At 40.7% G+C, this 18722-nt stretch overlaps 1 protein-coding gene across 1 annotated transcript in view; it reads left to right on the forward strand.

Moving 5' to 3' along the window:
* The window catches only part of LOC132824306 (transcriptional enhancer factor TEF-1), a 145701-nt gene that overhangs the window by 104926 nt on the left and 22053 nt on the right, over window positions 1–18722 (forward strand). Inside the window, exons 4-8 of the mRNA XM_060838651.1 lie at window positions 5522–5584; window positions 5679–5741; window positions 10566–10577; window positions 15476–15610; window positions 17446–17492. Of these exons, the coding sequence (XP_060694634.1) occupies window positions 5522–5584; window positions 5679–5741; window positions 10566–10577; window positions 15476–15610; window positions 17446–17492 (320 nt within the window). The remainder of the gene's footprint in view (window positions 1–5521; window positions 5585–5678; window positions 5742–10565; window positions 10578–15475; window positions 15611–17445; window positions 17493–18722) is intronic.

The following is an 18722-nucleotide window of genomic DNA, read 5'->3' on the forward strand; positions in this document are numbered from 1 at the left end:
GGAAGTTATTGTTAATCACAGAGAATGCAGTGAGTCGTGAGTTGATATGTGGCCACGCAATGCGGTTGGTTGAATTCACCTCACTGTGTTTTGCTCTTTTTCTCTACAACCCCCCCCCCCACTTCCCAATTTTAAAATGTTTGGAATATATTGTCAGAATAAGATAGTATACATACTTAATGAGAAAAGTGTTGATTTGTCCTGACATTATAAAGTTTTTTTATTTCAGAGAAGATACAGTAAGTGAAGGACTGAGATTAAAATTAAAAGGATGATTTCAGTTTTAATGCCATTGCATCAGTTCCTATAACTGACCATTCCACAAGATATATACAGTAGAGTACAAGCATTCAGTGTCTCTAAACCATTCTAGAATGTAATGTTTAGTTACTCATTAGATGATAACAGGGTTATTTTCCATCCAGAAATTTCTTCTACGCATTGATGTACAGTTTTTAACTTGTATCTTTAAATTAATGAAGTAGGACTTGGATCAATCAATTTTTGTTGCAAGAAATGGAAATAAGTCTGGTAGATTGCGTTGACTGTCAGAACAGTCTTCAGGGACTGAGTAGCCGCTTCCTAGTTCAAAGTAGGTTCTAACTAGTTCCTAGCTGTAGTGTAGACAGGCCAACTCAAGGGGAGGCCGTATTAGATTTGGTACTTTGCAACGAACCATGTCAGGTATCAGATCTCTTGGTGGGAGAGCATGTCAATGATAATGATCACACCTCCTTGACCTTTACTGTAGCCATGGAGAGGGATAGGAGCAGATGATATGGGAAAATATTTAATTAGGGGAGAGAGAATTACAGTGCTATTAGGCAGGAAGTATAGAGCATAAATTGGAAACAGACATTCTCAGGGAAATGCACAATAGGAATGTGGAGGTTGTTTTGGGAGCACTTGCGAGTGCTAGCTAGGTTTGTCCCATTGAGGAAAGCAAGGGATGGTATGGTGAAGGAACCTTGGATGACGAGATGTGGAACGTCTAGTCAAGAGGGAGAAGGAAACTTGTTTAAGATTGAGGAACCAAGGATCAGACAGAGCTCAAGAGGGTTACAAAATAGCCTGGAAGGAACTGAAGAATGGACTTAGGAGAGCTAGACGGGGGCATGAAAAGATCTTGGTGAGTAGGATGAAGGAAAACTCTAAGACATTCTACACTTATATGAGGAACAAGAGGATGGCCAGAGTGAGGGTAGGGCCGATCAAGGATAGTGGAGGGAACAAGTGCCTGGAGTTGGAGGAGGTAGGAGACATCCTTTATGAATACTTTGCTTCAGTATTCGCTAGTGAGAGGGACTTTGTTGTTTGTGAGGACAGTGTGAAACAGGCTGATATGCTCGAACATGTTGATGTTAAGAAGGAGAATGTGCGCAAAGTTTGAAAAATGTAATGACAGAAAAGTTCCCTAGGCCAGACGGGATATACCATTCGCCTTTGGTGATAATCTTTACATCCTCACTGCCCACTGGAATAGTACCAGATAATTGGAGGGTGGAAAACGTAATTCCCTTGTTCAAAAAAGGGAATACAGATAACCCTGGAAATTACATACCAGTCTTATGTCAGTAGTGGGCAAATTATTGGAGAGGATTCTGAGAGACAGGATTTATGATTATTTGGAAAAGCATAGCTTGATTAGAGATGGTCTGCATGGCTTTGTGAGGGACAGGTCATGCCTCACAAGCATTATTAAATTATTTGAGGATGTGATAAAACACATTGATGGAGTTAGAACAGTGGATGTGGTGTATACGGATTTTGGCAAAGTCCCCTGTGGAAGGCTGATTCAGAAAGTAAGGAAGTGGGAATACAGGGAAATTTTGTTGTCTGGGTACAGAATTGGCTGGCCCGTGGAAGACACAGGGTGGTAGTAGATGGAAAGTATTCAGCCTGGAGCTTAGTGACCAGTGGTGTTCCTCAGGGATCTGTTCTGGGACCTCTACTCTGTGATTTTTATAAATGACTTGGATGAGGAAGTGGAAGGGTGGGTTCACAAGTTTCCCAATAACATGAAGATTGGGGGAGTTGTGGATAGTATGGAGGGCTGTTGTGGATTGCAGTGGGATATTGACAGGATGCAGAGGCAGGGCTGAGAACTGGCAGATGGAGTTCAACCTGGAAAAGTGTGAAGTGATTCATTTTGAAAGGTTGAATTTGAATGCAGATTACAGGGTTAAAGACAGGATTCTTGGCAGTGTGGAGGAACAGAGAGATTTTGGGGTCCGCGTTCATAGATCACTCAAACTTGCCACCAAATTGGTAGGGTTGTTAAGTGTGTATGGCGTGTTGGCTTTCATTAGCAGGGGGATTGAGTTTAAGAGCCATGCCGCAGCTCTATAAACCCTCATTCGGCCACACTTGGAATATTGTGTTCAGTTCTGGGCGGCACATTAGAGGAAGGATGTGGAAGCTTTTGAGGGGGTGCAGAGGAGATTTCTTAGGATGCTGCCTAGACTAGAGGGAATGTCTTATGAAGAAAGGTTGCGGGAGCTAGGGCTTTTCTCATTGGAGCGAAGAGGGATGAGAGGTGACTTGATAGAGGTGTATAAGCTGAGAGGTATAGATAGAGTAAGTAAACAGAGTTTTTCCCAGGGCAGAAATGGCTATCCTGTGGGGGCATAATTTCAATCTGCTTGGAGGAAGTTTAGGGGAGATGTCAGAGGTAGGTCCTTTACACAGAGTGTGGTGGGTACATGGAATTCACTGCCAACAATGGTGGTAGAATCAGATACATTAGGGACATTAAGCGACTCTTGGATTGGCACATGCATGATAGTAAAATGAAGGGTATGTAGGTTATCTTGATCTTGGAGTAGGATAAAAAGTCGGCACAACTTTGAAGGCCGAGGGACCCGAACTGTGCTGTACTACTTGTGTTCTAAATAATCTGATTTTAAAATTACATTTTGCTATCATGCTTTTCTTATGGCTGAGTTGAGATAAACTGATGTTAAAAACGAATTGAGAATGAATGCATGTTTATGAATAGTTGAATTCCAAAGTCTCATCTTAAAAGTTGCATCAGCAAAACGTCTGAAGAATTAATTAATAATTTATGAAATTGTGAACGTGACAACTGTACTACATGTAATCAATACTTATTCACTTGGCCTATTTCTCTATTGATCAGTCTCCAGTCTCAATTCTGTAGTTTATTAGTAAATAAATCCCATTATGTTAACCCCATATGTCTCTTCATCAATGACATTGACTGCCGGTGAATTTGACAAAAGTGAGGACTGCAGATGCTGGAGATTAGAGTGTAGTGTGTGGTACTGGAAAACCATAACAGGTCAGGCAGCATCTGAGGACCAGGAAAGTCAATGTTTCGGGCAAAAGGTGGTAATCAGGAATGGTGTGCTTTTCCAGCACCACGCTGTTGACTGCCGGTGTATTGGGGAACAACCCTGAGAGAATATTTCAGTGCCAATGTCTTATCTCCCATTCCTCTGCTGTTTGGTACATTTATATGAATAACAAAGGACAAGTGAAACCTCTCTGGTCTATCCAAATTGTGTATCTCTCACGCCTGATACTTTGTGTATCATGATATATGCATTCCCTGTCCCATCCAGAAATATTGCAAGTATTGTATGTTGAGAGGAAGATAGTGATAGACTTCAAGAGGGATAGGAGAAAGTGAGGTCTGCAGATGCTGGAGATTGGAGCTGAAAATGTGTTGCTGGAAAAGCGCAGCAGGTCAGGCAGCATCCAAGGAGCAGGAGGATCGACGTTTCGGTCATGAGCCCTTCCTGAAGAAGGGCTCATGCCCAAAACGTCGATTCTCCTGCTCCTTGGATGCTACCTGATCTGCTGCGCTTTTCCAGCAACACATTTTCAGTTCAAGAGGGCATGGGTAGACATGAGGCTGATGAAACATCATGCATTGAGGAACGAAGTTATGCATTTTGTTCAGAAAAATGAAAAGGGATAGATAAAACTAATGCTTGCAGGAGTAGGGGGACCTAGGGTTGTTCTTTACATACTTGTATATATGTGATTGGAAGGAGTCAAGACTTATCAAGAAAGTGGTTACGAAAGCATTTGGGAACTTAAGCTTTATAATAGAGGCATAGAGTTCAAAAGGAAATCGCTTATGATATAATCTTTATAAAATGCTGAAACGCAAACAGAAATTGCTAGAAAAGCTCAGAAATCTGGCAGCATCTATGGAGAGAAATCAGAGTGACCCTTTCTCAGAACTGGACCTGTCATGTTAACTCTGATTTCACTCCACAAATGCTGCCAGACCTGCTGAGCTTTTCCAGCAATTTATGTTTCTGTTTCTGATTTCCGGCATCCACTGATTTGACCTCAACTGGAATACAATATTACATCCAGTTCTGTGCCCCACACTTTATGGAAGGATGTGAAAGAACTGGAGAGAATGCAGAAAATGTATTTATGAGAATGGTTGCTTGTCTAGTTTGGAGAAGTTGGCCTGTTTTATTCAGGGAAGAGAAAGTTGAAAAGCGATTTGACATTTTGCTCAGATTTGTGGTGGGACTGAACAGAGTGGATAAGGAAAAGCTATTTCCATTGACCAGGTTCGAGCACCAGAGAGCACTGATCTAAGGTAGCTGGATAATAATCTGAAAGGAAAAAAAAATCCCAATCCAATGGGGGATAAACAGGAGTAGGATTGGTCAATTTGCTCTTGCAGACTGGTGCAAACACAAAGGGCTGTGTTTGTGGTCTCTTCAGTGTCATAACCAATTCACGATCCTACAATTCATCCCCACATAAACCTCAGTCAGATCACACTTAGGTCTACACATTTTTGGAAGAGTCCAGTCCCAAGTCTTTAAGCCTAACTTGCTGACTGAGATGCATTGAACTGGGAATTTGTACATTGACATTTTGATGCTCTGCAATCTCATCCAGGATTGCTACAGGTATCTTAAGTTTATTTTAAGACCGAAGAGTTAAATCAGAGTTGTTTTATCAACTTACTCATATTGCATCAATTAATTGATTGAGAACAGCTTCATTTCAGTTCTTCATAAGCAGCTTAAGATGGTTTTCTTTTCCAGAATTTGCATGCCTTTTTTATTGATCTGTTTGAAGCCTTATTGAAGCTGTAGTATGCCTCCTGTTTTTCTAATTGAAATCTTGTCTGCTGACAGCTGTGGGTTTTTTTTGTTAATATCACCTGCATGGATTTCTGTGTTACTGACTCTGAAAACTTATGTTCCAATCTGATTAATTGATGTCAATAGTGTTGGCGGCAGTAAGGTGAAGTCAGCCCTCCAATTTCACAGTTTTCAACAAGAGTGAGCAAGTGCAGACAGTAGCTGCACATCTTCAAGAAGGTTTCTGCAGTGATGACACTTGAGGCTGCACTGGTATATAGTTGCCTGCTGGGAATGCAATTACCTCTTAAGTGCTAAGCTCGTTTAAAAGGAACAAATAATGTTTTCCAAAAAAAAAAGCCAACAACCACAGTCAGAAGACATGTTTCACCTTTAATTTCCCTTTTGTTTTTTTTTGTTTTATGGGTTGCACTGTGTAGGTGTCTAGTCACATACAGGTGTTAGCAAGGAAGAAAGTTCGGGAAATTCAAGCTGCCATAAAGGTACGTCTGGCTCGCCTAGTTACAAGAGGCTTTTGTTTCCATGGTTACAGGCTCTTTTTTTCTCTTTGTTTTCCTCCCTTCCCCTACCCTTTAGGTGTCTAGTCACATTCAGGTTCTTGCCAGAAGGAAATCTCGTGAGATTCATTCCAAGCTAAAGGTATGCGCTTGTCTGCTTTGGGCTTGCAGTTGCTATGCTTCTGACTTGTTCCCCTTTTCCACAGAGAGGGCTCTTATCCTATGTTGAAACTCTCTCTGACTGTAACTTTCCTTTTGCATGCTCTGTCTGCTTAGCTGTTTGAATTTAACACTCTGAGCACATGCACGTTTTAAAATTACATCCGAACAATTAAACCTTTCATTGGTTGCTTGGTTTTGGTGGGTGGTGGAATTGTGGAGTGGATTCTAATATTGAACTGAATCAATCTCTAGCCCCCAAAATTAAAATCTGCTTGAACTGCATGTGTGGAAGCTTGGCTCTTGCATCATGTGTAAGAATTTATAATGAGCTTTGGACAATGCAATTATTAGCACTCTCTCACAGTTTATAAATAAGGCTTTGATTTTCACAACATTTGAGATCAAGATAAAGTACTCTTTCTAAAATGGTGTACCATTGTTGAAATGGTCATAAGGCAGGCTTTGATGCATGCAACACAATTATCAGTAGTACATTAAAAAATACCAGCAATTGAGTGGGAATAATTTGCCTCTCTGTAAATGGGCACAATTGTTCAGGGGGTTAAAAATTGTGACACTGAAGAAAAATAAAAGCAGTCAGTTTTTTTTAGAAAACTATTCCAACAGATATGCTAAATTGCAAGAAGAAGATAACAAGCTGGCCTAGCTGTGTTGGGCTTGTTAAATACAGGAGGCATCTGGTTTTTTGAATCTAGTGAGAGGAGCATGCTGGCAAGAGTGATTGGCAGCTGGTGACTGACTCAAAATCAGTTCTAGCTTAACCACGTAGCTTACAGGGAACCAGTGGGAATCCATCGCTTTCTGTGCAGACTGCTCCTTAAAACAATGTACATGTGCTAGGAGGTGACATAGTTATTCAGATCCTCTCATGCAAAGATCCTAATTCTTTAGAAAAACAATTTCAGTTTTTTTGGAGCACTGGCTTATTTGCCTCTGGCATTACACCATCTAGTGGTAGGAAAAAAAAGCCCTAGTACTTTTCTGTCATTTCCCTCCAGCCTCTGCATTGCCAGATACACTTGGCATGCAACAGGAACAGCCTTCACACACACACTAAGCCAGGCACAGAGCCCCAAATTCTTTTTATATCCCATCAACTAATGGCCATTTGATCCTCCATAGGCTGTCCTCACATTTGCGTGCCCCCCAGCACCTCAGCCTTATCATACTTCCAAGAGGTATTTCAGTTTTCTCTCTCTTCATTTGGAGCCCAGGTGAAAGATTTGGATTTTTTTACTTTGATATTTAATGAGAGAACTCATATATAAATAAGCCAACATATTTTTGTGAAGAGCTTTGTGTTCCAAGCCAGCTGCGAGATGAGGCAGGGGGAGTTAATTATAATTTCTCCTCATCAGAACATAAAGAGAAAGGTGGCCCATTTGAACATTGATCACGGGCAGCACTGGTAAACAAATTGGTTTGAGGGCATTGACACCTCTTTTTAATGAGACAGGATGAGGCAAAGGAGAAATAATTAAGGGGTCATCTTCAAAGAGTGGGGAAGTTATTATATTAAGGCACTCTTGATAGTTTCCTTTACAGAACATGTCTGATCTTGTGTAAGCCTGGAAGCAAGTTTGCCAGAGTGCACCAGAAATATAAATTCTTGTCATATTCACACCATATTTGCTGCCTGAGAGAGATATGGACGCTCAGCCATTGAGTCTATTCAAAGCATATGTTGGTAGGTTTTTAGTTGGGAAGGGAATTGAAGTATGTGAGGATAGTGCTGAGCAGCAGAGATGAGCTAGAAGATTAGCCACGTTCTTATTGAATGGCAGAACAGGATTGAAGGGTCAAATGGGCTATTGCAACTCGTGTTTCTTTTATTCTTGTTGTGCATTAGAATGCACATTGAAAGTGTTGGTGTGAGTCTAAGTCCCTCCCATCACAACCACTGTGTCATTAGAGCATTGAGGAGAAAAGCTTAAGTGCTTCCTAATTAAAAAAAATACACTTTTCAATTGGAACAATTATATAGATTCACAGGATACCAGGACTCATGAAGGATTTATTGAGGGAATTTGTTTTGTCATAGTTCACTATAATCAGATCCAATTTACACTGTGAACATACTTACGAAAGTGATCCTTGTCTAAACTAACATGATTGCAGTAGTTTACATAGTCAGAGGTTAAAATCTGAGTTTAGAATTTGACCATCAGTGCATATGTACTTGATGATTCACCCAGTCACGATTTATTGCATTTTAAAAAGAAAGTGCTTAGCAGTAGGCACTGAAGGAATTAATACAATAACAGCAATATAAAAAGCTTCTATAAATGAACAGTCTAGCTGAGATTTGTACTGGACCATCAAAGAGAAATTTCTGCAAACTTCCCCACTAACTCTATCATTCAAAAACACATTCTGTGTAAATGCTCGTGAGGTGAATGGAATCTAGGACACCCCCTCTCCCTCCCTCCACCACTTCACCCGATCATGCACTTGACATTCTCGCACTTTTGCCCCTCACCCTCCCACCATCAGCAAACTTTAACATTTGAGATTTTCTTGCCACATAAGCCAGAGTGAAAAGTAAGATTGCAATACCCCTGGAATTGTTCAATTATCACCTGGAAAGCAAGAGGACAGCTTGCTTCGGAGGAATGAGAGTAGTTGTGTATGGTATGTCTTATTGTGTATGGTGCTCGGATGAAGGTAGCAATGTATTTTGACACTTCATCTAGTTATCAAGCACACACAAAACCATGCCAAAAACTTTCCACTAACGTTACTAAAAGAAGAGGGTTTTTAATAATTTATACACAAAAAGAAAACACAACTCCTTGAATGTGAGGTCAGCAGCGTTTCGCTACACAATGAAAAGGATTAATTAATGCTCATTATGCATTATGTTGGGGTAGCTATGTATGCACGCTCTTTCATGGGTATTGGCTGTTGCCTGGCTGACACAGCTAGCTTTTTTGTACTAACCGCTTTCTTTCCACTGAAAAGCAAATTAGAAAGCAGGTCTAGAGGAACAGAAAAAGAAACAAATGCTGTACGCCACTCTGTTTTGTTTACATTTGCTCTAACAGAAAGTTACTTATAGCATAAAAAGCAACAACAAGGCACAAGAGTTATTCAGTCATTTTTGGGAGTCTCTGCAGCACAAGTTGTTTATGCAAAGCTTTTTAGTATTTTAGTGGGGAAAGGGATAATTCAAAATTTATCTGATTTAACAAAGTTTTAATGATTCAATTCATTTTTGAAAGCAATTTCAAGTATTTCAAGAGCTTTAAAATTTCTGCTGATATTGATCCTAACTGTCCTGGATTTTTACTGTTTCACAAGTATTTTTGAATTGTTACACAAAATATGTGGTATTTATATACGAATTGGAATTTAAGGAATTATTTCCATTCCTTTTTGTTCATTTCTGAGACATGTTTCCATGTATGTTGCAGATATTTTAAATTTGTGTGAAATTGTTCTTTATCGCATTCAAAAGGTGTCAGGCACTGAAATATACCCTAAGGAACCTCATGTTGGCAGCTGCTTTAAGCCCCATCACTGACATTGATCAATGTGAAAAAGATTACAAAAACAAATCTTTAGAAAGAGCACAAAGAATATTTATTTAATGATAGTTATCAAGGATAAAAGATTCATATGCAGAGGATGGTACTGGAATTGTTCTCCTTAAGATGGGGAAGGTCATGGAGAAATTTAACAGAATTGTGAAGGATTTAGATAGAGTAAGTAAGGGGAACTTGTTTCCAATGACAGAAGTGTAACACCAGTGTTGACCTCGATCTGACGAAGAAGCAGCGCTTTGAAAGCTAGTGCTTCCAGATAAACCTGTTGGACTACAACCTGGTGTTGTGCGAATTTTAATTTTGTCCACCCCAGTCCAACACCGGCGCCTCCAAATCATTAATATAGTTCATGGAAGAACCAGATAGGAGAATGAGTGAGAGTTGTAATGATTTGGAAGGTGCTTGCCAAATGCTGGCGGAAGTAGATTTAAAAGTAAATTTTAAAAGTGGATTGGAAATACATATAATTTGAAAAGAAAATGTTCAAGGCTGTGAGAAAGAAAGGGAATGGAAGTAAGTACATTGTTCTTCCAAAGAACTGACACAGGGACAATGGGTGGTATGGCCTCCTCCTGTGTAGGTCTATGACGAGAGAGCAAAAATGAGCTTCAACAAAAACAAAACTCTTTAAAAGAAAAGCAGACTGTTCTACCAAGCTGACCACTCAGTCGGTGCCTCATGTTGGCTGCTGAAGTGAATTTTTTTTGCCCTTTAGCTTCTGTCATTAAATCCACTATTTTGGAACATTGCTTTTCCTGGAATGGGGGGTTAGAGATGGGAAGCAAAGCAGTCACAGTTTTCCTCTGTGTGTGTTTTTCGGTGGACTGGTGGTGATGGTTGAAGGGAGAAGAGGGCAACGATTATTAACTTTGTGACGAGAGCAATTTGTAACTACGCAGATCAAACAGTCAGACAGCTGGACAAAGCTTTTAAAACCAACAAGAACAATTTTGCTGCTATTTCTTCCTATTGGTGCTGTGATTGAATTGGACATTTACAAGCAGGCAGCTGATGCTGATGCTGAACAAATGGTAACATATGGACTATCTGTGTGTCATTGGTAAATAAAGGGGCAGTATTTACTGATGTCATTAAATCACACAAGAAAAAAATCCAGAACAGTTTTGCCATTTTGTATCAATTTACTGTTGAGATTTTTTAAAAAAACAAATGTAATTTGGTTTTATTTATTCTACCATCCAAAAATATTTTAACAAACTATCTATTATTGCAAACAGGTGACGAACATGGTAAGTATTTTCAAAAGTCTGATGCTTATTCATTTTGTACTTTATCCGAGTGCTTGGGTGTCCGGGAGAAATTGTTGTTTGCTTCGCTAATTAGAATTATGTATGTGAGAGAGGGTTATACTCTCTGGGAAGGCTTGCTGCTGCTGCCTGCCGTTCTGATACAGTGGTTGCGGTGGTCCGCATGCCAGCCTGCTCGCTCCTTGACAACCCCGCATGCCCCCTGCTCTGTCCCCCCTCCTCCACTTGCCAGCTTGCCATATATGAGCTAATTGCTTGACTCTGATGTTTAAACATGTTCATCTCAAGCCCTGAAATGAGAATTGTCCCAAATTCCAAGGCTGTCATCCATAGTAGGACTTCAACAGTTGTATGTGCTGGACATCTGAATTATTGGCAGCGTTCCTCTGATTTGATTTAAGACACCTATATCATTGTTAAAAATCACACAACACCAGGTTATAGTCCAACAGGTGTAATTGAAGCACTAGCTTTTGGAGCTCCGCTCCTTCATCAGGTGGTTGTATGATGAAGGAGCAGCGCTCCAAAAGCTAGTGCTTCCAATTAAACCTGCTGGACTATAACCTGGCGTTGTGTGATTTTTAACTTTGTACACCCAAGTCCAATATCAGCATCTCCAAATTATGTCATTGTTGAAAGCTATTTACACTGATGTTTGGGAGGTCGAAGTGAAGGGCATCAGCTAAATGTTGGAGGTAGACTGTTCAGGGGAAATGCCAAAGAATAGTTCTCTACACAAGAAAACAAACTCTTGGGGCAATTTGAAAATTTCAAGACAGGTTGCTGGATTTTTACACCAGCACACCGTGGAAACTAAACAGAAAACCCCTGGAAGTCCTCAGCAGGCGAGGCAGCATTTGTGAAGAAAGAAGCAGAGTTAAGATTTTGACTCTGTGATTGTTCTGAAGAAAGGCTACAGATCAGAAGTGTTAAGTTGTCATGCACTCCATAAAGTTTTGATAGCAAGAGGGATTGTTAAATATTATGGAACCAAGGGGGCTTTTTGGGAGTCAAATGATGCAAATTACCCATTGATTGCCCTGACTGAATAGCACAGCAGGTTTGAGGGGCTGACCACAACAATCTGTTCTTGTGAGTTAACTTGTTGATGCATAGAGGTCTGCTGTATTTGAATGAGATGACAGCAGTTACAGCACATGAACCTGGGCTTTTTGGAGTAACACATTTGCATATAAAAGATCGCAAACACAGATTCTAGCTTTACTGTTGTTAGCTGGGTAGTGCACGAGGAGCAATCATTATGTCCATGTTGCAAAGTTCTGTTGTGAGTGCAATAAATTTTAAACAGAAGATCAAAAATAAATCTTTCCATGATCAAAAATAAAATATTATTCGGTACTAAGGTTCCACATTAGGCCTTAAGACATTTTGACTGTGGGACAAAGAGTTGGGTGGAGAGGAATTAACTGGAGTTCTTGCAACTGAGTGAATGACTTGAGAGGTGGGTGACAACAGCTGCAAAACACAGATTGCACTTATACAGCACCTTTGCTGTACTAAAATTTCACAACACGTATCAGACAGATATTGGTATCAGACTGTAAAAGGATGTATTAGAACAGATCATCAAAGCTTTGTTAAATAAATTGTTTCTAAACAGGACCTTAAAGGGGGACAATGGGAGAGAAAGAGAAGAATTCTAGGGTTGAAGGTAGCTCCAGAACACAGGACTCAGGGGTCCCAATGCACACCCACTACCAATGGTGCAATTAAATTGTTCTGTGTAGGAGGCCAGAATAAAAGAACTGCTCAAATCTGGGGAGGGCTGGTTGATGTTACAGAAAATGAGAAAGTGAGGGATGAGGCTGTGCAAAAAGTTGAAACAAGGATAGGAGTTGTAAAATTGAAGCATTGATGGACCTGTTGTCAATGTACATCAGTGAGCGCCAGGGTGACAGGTAAGAGAGATTTTGGATGAGCTCATGTTTACTGAGCATATTGATGCTTCTGCAATCAAACAGCCTGGTAGCACTCCAGATTTGCCCATAAAGCAATGTTTGTTGGACATGATATCCAGCATCCTTTGTTCAGTTGGTGAATTACGCATTAAGATGTTATGACATTGAAGGATGAGAGCAGAATTAAATTGGAATTCCCTTTTATTTTAAATGTATAACGCACATTACATGTACAACTGGACCTACATTACTTTAGTTCACCAAGAGATTCATGACTAACTTGACATGTTCTCTATTCCTGAGATGCTGCCTAACCTGCTGTGCTTTGACCAGCAACACATTTGCAGCATGTGTGAAATGGCATAAGTGTGAAAAATAGTCAATATATTGCTTCTGCTGTCCACTAGTCAGTTTTTAAATTGTTTAATTATGTGTTGTGAAGCATGCTTTCATGCTTTCAGTTTTAGTTTTGTAGAAAGACCTTATTTTAGTAATAACTTGATCAGAGATCATTTTTAGATTAGATTAGATTCCCTGTAGTGTGGAAACAGGCCCTTCGGCCAACCAGTCCACACCGACCTCCGAAGAGTAACCTACCCAGACCCATTTCCCTCTGACTAATGCACCCAGCATTATGGGCAATTTAGCATGGCCAATTCACCTGACCTGCACATCTTTGGACTTGTTTCATTATTTTTGGTCTTGCATTATGTTTAAAAGATGTATCAGTAAATGTCACAACACATGAGACTATTGCATCTACCTGTTAGTGCAGGCCATATGAAAGCTATCCAATTAGTTCCACTTCCGATCTTTTTCCACATCTGCATATGTTCCTTTTTCAAGTTGTGGCATGCAGTTCCTGTTTTAATATAAATCAATGCATCAGCAAATTTATACACACCAAACTGCATTGAGACAAATGGCCAGTTGTAGATAGCAGAGAAATAAAAATTAACCAAGTAAAATTCTCCTACTCTTTAGAAATGAGGCCATGGGGTCCTTTTACCTTCAACTGAGGGGGCAGACACATGGCATTGATTTAATGTCTGAAAATGTGTTGCTGGTTAAAGCGCAGCAAGTCAGGCAGCATCCGAGGAACAGGAAATTCGACGTTTCGGGCATAAGCCCTTCATCAGGAATCTCATTGATTTAATGTCTAACCTAGAAGACTACCTGTCTGACAGTGTAGCATTCTTCATCCAGGGCAGTGTGGATGGAGGCTAAATCAATTGTGCGATGGCCCTTTGTCATTTCCCTGATGTTTCAGTACTGAGACACATTGCACAGTCTACTCCTTCACTCTGATAAAAGCTGCTAAACTTTCCTGTTCTGCACAGCTCACCTGTTCTCCTGGTATATTTGCTGTGCTGTTGACGCAAATCATCTCGTGCATCTCAGTTTTGGTTTTTGACTTGCACCTACATCTAAAAGAAAAGAAAGCCTAACCACCATCCTGTAGCACCCAATTACATTACTTTGTTGAGTTTTCCACCAGGATTTGCTGGAAACATAACCGGATAAATCACATGACAACTAACACCACATAAGCAGGTCAGAGGGTAGGATGTCTGTGGTGAGTAACTCACTTTCTGACTCACCAAAACTTGTCCACCATCTACAAGGCAAAAGGCAGGACAATTGAGCAATACTCTTCATTTGCTTGGATAATGCAGTTTCAATACATGAGCTCAACACTGCCCAGATGTAGAATGGTGCTTGATTGGCATTCCAGGCACCATCTTAAGTGTCCACTACGTCCACCCATTTCAAATAAATGTGTAAATACTTGTGTTGCATTGGAAAGTCACTTGAATGCAGTAAACAGTTACTGCGTGCTATAATTTGGGAACAATTTCTGAAGCATCTGTCCTGTAAAAATAGTTCCAATTCATTGAATAACAATAAACAGTAGAACCTCCAATGCTGCATCTAACACATATCTAATTACAATATTTGGATTAAAAAGAACATTGAGCTGAATTATTCAAAGGGTTTTAATATAGTTGTGGTTCTGCTCGCCGAGCTGGAAGTTTTTGCTGCAAACGTTTCGTTCCCTGGCTAGGGAACATCATCAGTGCTGTTGGAGCCTCGTGTGAAGCGCTGCTTTGATGTTTCTTCCGGTATTTATATTGGTTTGTTCTTGCCGCTTCCAGGTGTCAGTTTCAGCTGCAGTGATTTGTATGTGGCGTCCACATACAAATCACTGCAGCTGAAACTGACACCCGGAAGCGGCAAGAACAAACCAGTATAAATACCGGAAGAAACATCAAAGCAGCGCTTCACACGAGGCTCCAACAGCACTGATGATGTTCCCTAGCCAGGGAACGAAACGTTTGCAGCAAAAACTTCCAGCTCGGCGAGCAGAACCACAACAACGGATACCCGAGCTACAAATCTTCAATCAGATTTTAAAGGTTTTAATATAAGATAGTGAGAAACTCCAGTTTCCATTAGCAAACGGGCCAGTGAGCAGAGCACAAAAGATAATTGAGAAAGGACGAGCAGTGAGATGTTATAATTTGGAATACGCTGCCTGAAGGAAGGTGATTCAATAGAAGCCTTCAAAAGGAATTTAAGTATACTGTTGAACAGGAGTAATGGGACAAGAGTCAAGATGGTGGAATTAGTGGATAGCTCTTTCAGTGAACCAGTATAATCATTGGGACTGGGTGGCCTCCTCATGTACTATATGGTTATTTGAATGCATCTCATTGCGCAAGAGCAGAGAAGATGCAAAAGAAGGACTGGTAGAGGACGTTTATTTGGGTAATTTCACTTGACTTTGTGGGAATGACTGAATTGCCATTCACAACCAGATCTAATTTGTTTCTCCATTTAAAAGGCAGTTATATACAGGAAGCTATTGTTTGTAATTGGGTGAAGCATGCAGCTCTAGATTCACTTTGCTTTGTGTTGAAACATGAGTGTAACAGTGTGTTGTGTTGTGTTGTATCCCAGGATCAAGCAGTGAAGGATAAAGCCCTTCAGAGTATGGCGGCAATGTCTTCTGCACAGATTGTATCAGCAACAACCATCCAGCATAAACTGGGCCTACCAGGTATCGCCCGCCCATCCTTTCAAGCAGCACCTGGGGTAAGTCAATTAGTTTTAAAGCAAGGCAGTACCTCCAATGGAGTTTGTCTCATACTATTCTTTAATGTTGGGGGAGGGGGGGAGGCGGTGCTTAAAGGATTAAGTTATTAGCATAGGCTGTTTGAACTTGGTTTTCTAAAGGCGCTATGTAAATGTCAGTTGTATTCCCATGGAGTTGAGTGGTAAACTGATTGAAGTGTTTAAAATGTGAGATTTGATTGAGTAGGCAAAGAGGAACTATGTTATTTGGTAAAGAATATAGGAAACAAAAATGCCATTTTCAAATTGGAGCCAGCTTGCTGAGTGAAATCAGGAAGCAAGTGTTTTCTTAGAAAGGCCAGTGGAAATCCTGAACTCTTTACCCCAAAAAACTAGAGATTGTAGACATAAATTGATACTTTTGAGACCAAGGTGGAAAGTTATTGTTAAAGATATCAAGAGTTTAAAGTCAGAGTCATACAGCATGGCAACAGACCCTTCAGTCCAACTTGTCCACACCAACCATGTTCCCAAATTAAATTAACCCCACTTGCCAGCATTTGGCCCATATCCCTCCAAACCTTTCTTAGTCTCCAAACGTCTTTTAACTGTTGTAACTGTACCTGTATCCATCACTTCCTCTGACAGTTCATTCCACACAACTGTGTTTAAAAGCACAGTTGCTCTTCCTGTTCTTTTGACATTTTTCTCTTCTCATCTTAAAAATATATCCCCTAGTTTTGAACTCCTCCACCCTGGGGAAAGACCCTTGCTATTCACCTTATCTCTGCCCCTCATGATTTTATAAACCTTTATAAAGTTGTCCATCAGCCTCCTACATGCCAGTGGAAAAGGTCCTAGTCTTTCCAGTCAATTTTTAATAACTCAGAACCTCCATTTCTGGCAACATCCTAGTCATTGATTTCTAAACCCTCTCCAATTTAATGATATTCTTCCTGTAGTTGAGGGTGGAATTGAGGAGGGAGATCAGATGTTATCTAAAAATTACAGTACAGATTGGATGGCGTCCCACCTCCCCACGTTCCTAAAAGAAATAGATTAGATTCCCTACAGTGCAGAAATAGGCCCTTTGGCACTACAAGTCCACACCGACCCTCCAAAGAGTAGCCCACCCAGACCTATTCCCCACTAATGCACCTATCACTATGGGTAATTTAGTATGGCCAATTCACCTGACATCTTTGGACTGTGGGAGGAAACCCACACAGACACGAAGAGAATGTGCAAACTCCACACAGACAGTCGCCTAAGGCTGGAATCAAACTTGGGTCCCTGGCGCTGCGAGGCAGCAGTGCTAACCACTGAGCCACCATGCCACCTGTTTGCTCCTTGTCTCCATTTGTCTCTGTGCTCACTCCTCACCTCTACACCTGTGTTCTTCCAAGAGTGTGCACATGAAAGTCCTACTGATGTAGGAAAGTGACAGGAGGGAAAGTAAAACAATTGAGGGAAAATGGAGAGGGAAAGAGGCCAGAAATGCCAAAAGAACCCCCGCCCCCCAACACCTCTCTCTCCCTGTAATCACTGTTGCATTAATGATGTCCGAACCATTTTAAAACTGGCCAGCCTGTGTAAAGACAAAGTATCTGGTCTGTACTCGTATAGTGTCCTCAACCACTCTTTCAAAGGGCCAGGGCAAGTGCAATGGGCCAAATGGCCGCCTCCTGTGCTGCAGGTTTTCACGACTCTGGAGGCAGCATCCAAAAACTTAGTGATTTTCTGTTGGCATGCAACTCTGCCTGTGTTCTGTGATTTATTTCATTATGTTTTAATATTGTAATATTGTTTTCATGTTGAGTGTTATGTTTCTTTAACATGTTTTATGCTTTCTTTAGTTCTGGCATAGTGTGATACCAACAGGACAACCAGGATCCTCACAGGAGTAAGTAAACAGTGCAAGTTCGAACAGGACTTATTTGAGTTGCAAGTGAACTTAAAATATTCCCATCTAAGTCCCACTATCGTCCTTGTTGTCCCCTGTCTAATGTAGTGGGATGTCATATCATGGTTTATTCAGTCAAGGTTTTTCAAGCACCACCCACTTCAGAAACTAATAAATAAAGCATCCTGCTCTTAAACTGTCATCACCAGAATCGCAACCTTCCCAGATTCTGGATATAACTATAAGTGTGAGCTTTACACCACTGTACAAAGCTAGAAATTGCCTCTCAACATTTGCTTTGCTGTTTTTTAAACTACTTCACTAGTTTCCAAATCTCTCTCTCTCCCCCCCCCCCCCCCCCCCAACCTCTTCCTAGATATCACTAGATATCTAGATATCCTAACACCCTCTTGATCTATCAGCTTCAACCTCCTTGCTGACCTGTCACAATCGCCCCTCTGTAACCTTCCCCCAACCCCACCCTCACCCTCCTATTTATCTCTCAGCTCCACCCCCCACACATTCCTAATGAAGAGCTTATGCCTGAAATGTCAATGCTCCTGCTCCTTGGATGCTGCATGACCTGCTGTGCTTTTCCAGTGACACAATTTTTGTCTCTGAAAGAGTGATTCAGTTAGTTTTGTTTTCTCTGCTGTTTTACCCACCGTCCTGTAAATACTACCTTTTCAAATATCTATCCAATTTCCTTTTGATAGTTGCATTAGATCTGCTTTTAGCAGAGCTTTAGATAATGCATTCAAGATTATCACAATCACTGTTTTAAACAATTCTGAACATGCAAATTTGGATATGTTTAAAATTTCTAAGTTTGGCATGGGGCTTTACATTGTAGATGCCATCTTATTAGGTTGCATTCTCATCTAATGTGAATTAGTTGCCCATTCTAGAAGCTAGAACCTGTAATCCAAGCTGACCCTGCTGTTGTTGTACTGAGGAAATACTGCTCTGTTGGAAATGCTGTCTTTCTGATGAGTGATGTTAAACAGGGGCCAAGTCTGCCCCTGCTGGTAGCTGTAAGTAAACTCATGTCACTATTTCAAATCAGACCCCTGATATGGAGATGCTGGTGTTGGACTAGGATGTACAAAGTTAAAAAATCACACAACACCAGGTTATAGTCCAACAGGTTTAACTGGAAGCACTAGCTTTCGGAGCGCTGCTCCTTCAGGTGGTTGTGTCATCTGATGAAGGAGCAGCATTCTGAAAGCT

Source organism: Hemiscyllium ocellatum, chromosome 18, assembly GCF_020745735.1.
Source record: "Hemiscyllium ocellatum isolate sHemOce1 chromosome 18, sHemOce1.pat.X.cur, whole genome shotgun sequence".
Lineage (NCBI taxonomy): Eukaryota > Metazoa > Chordata > Chondrichthyes > Orectolobiformes > Hemiscylliidae > Hemiscyllium > Hemiscyllium ocellatum.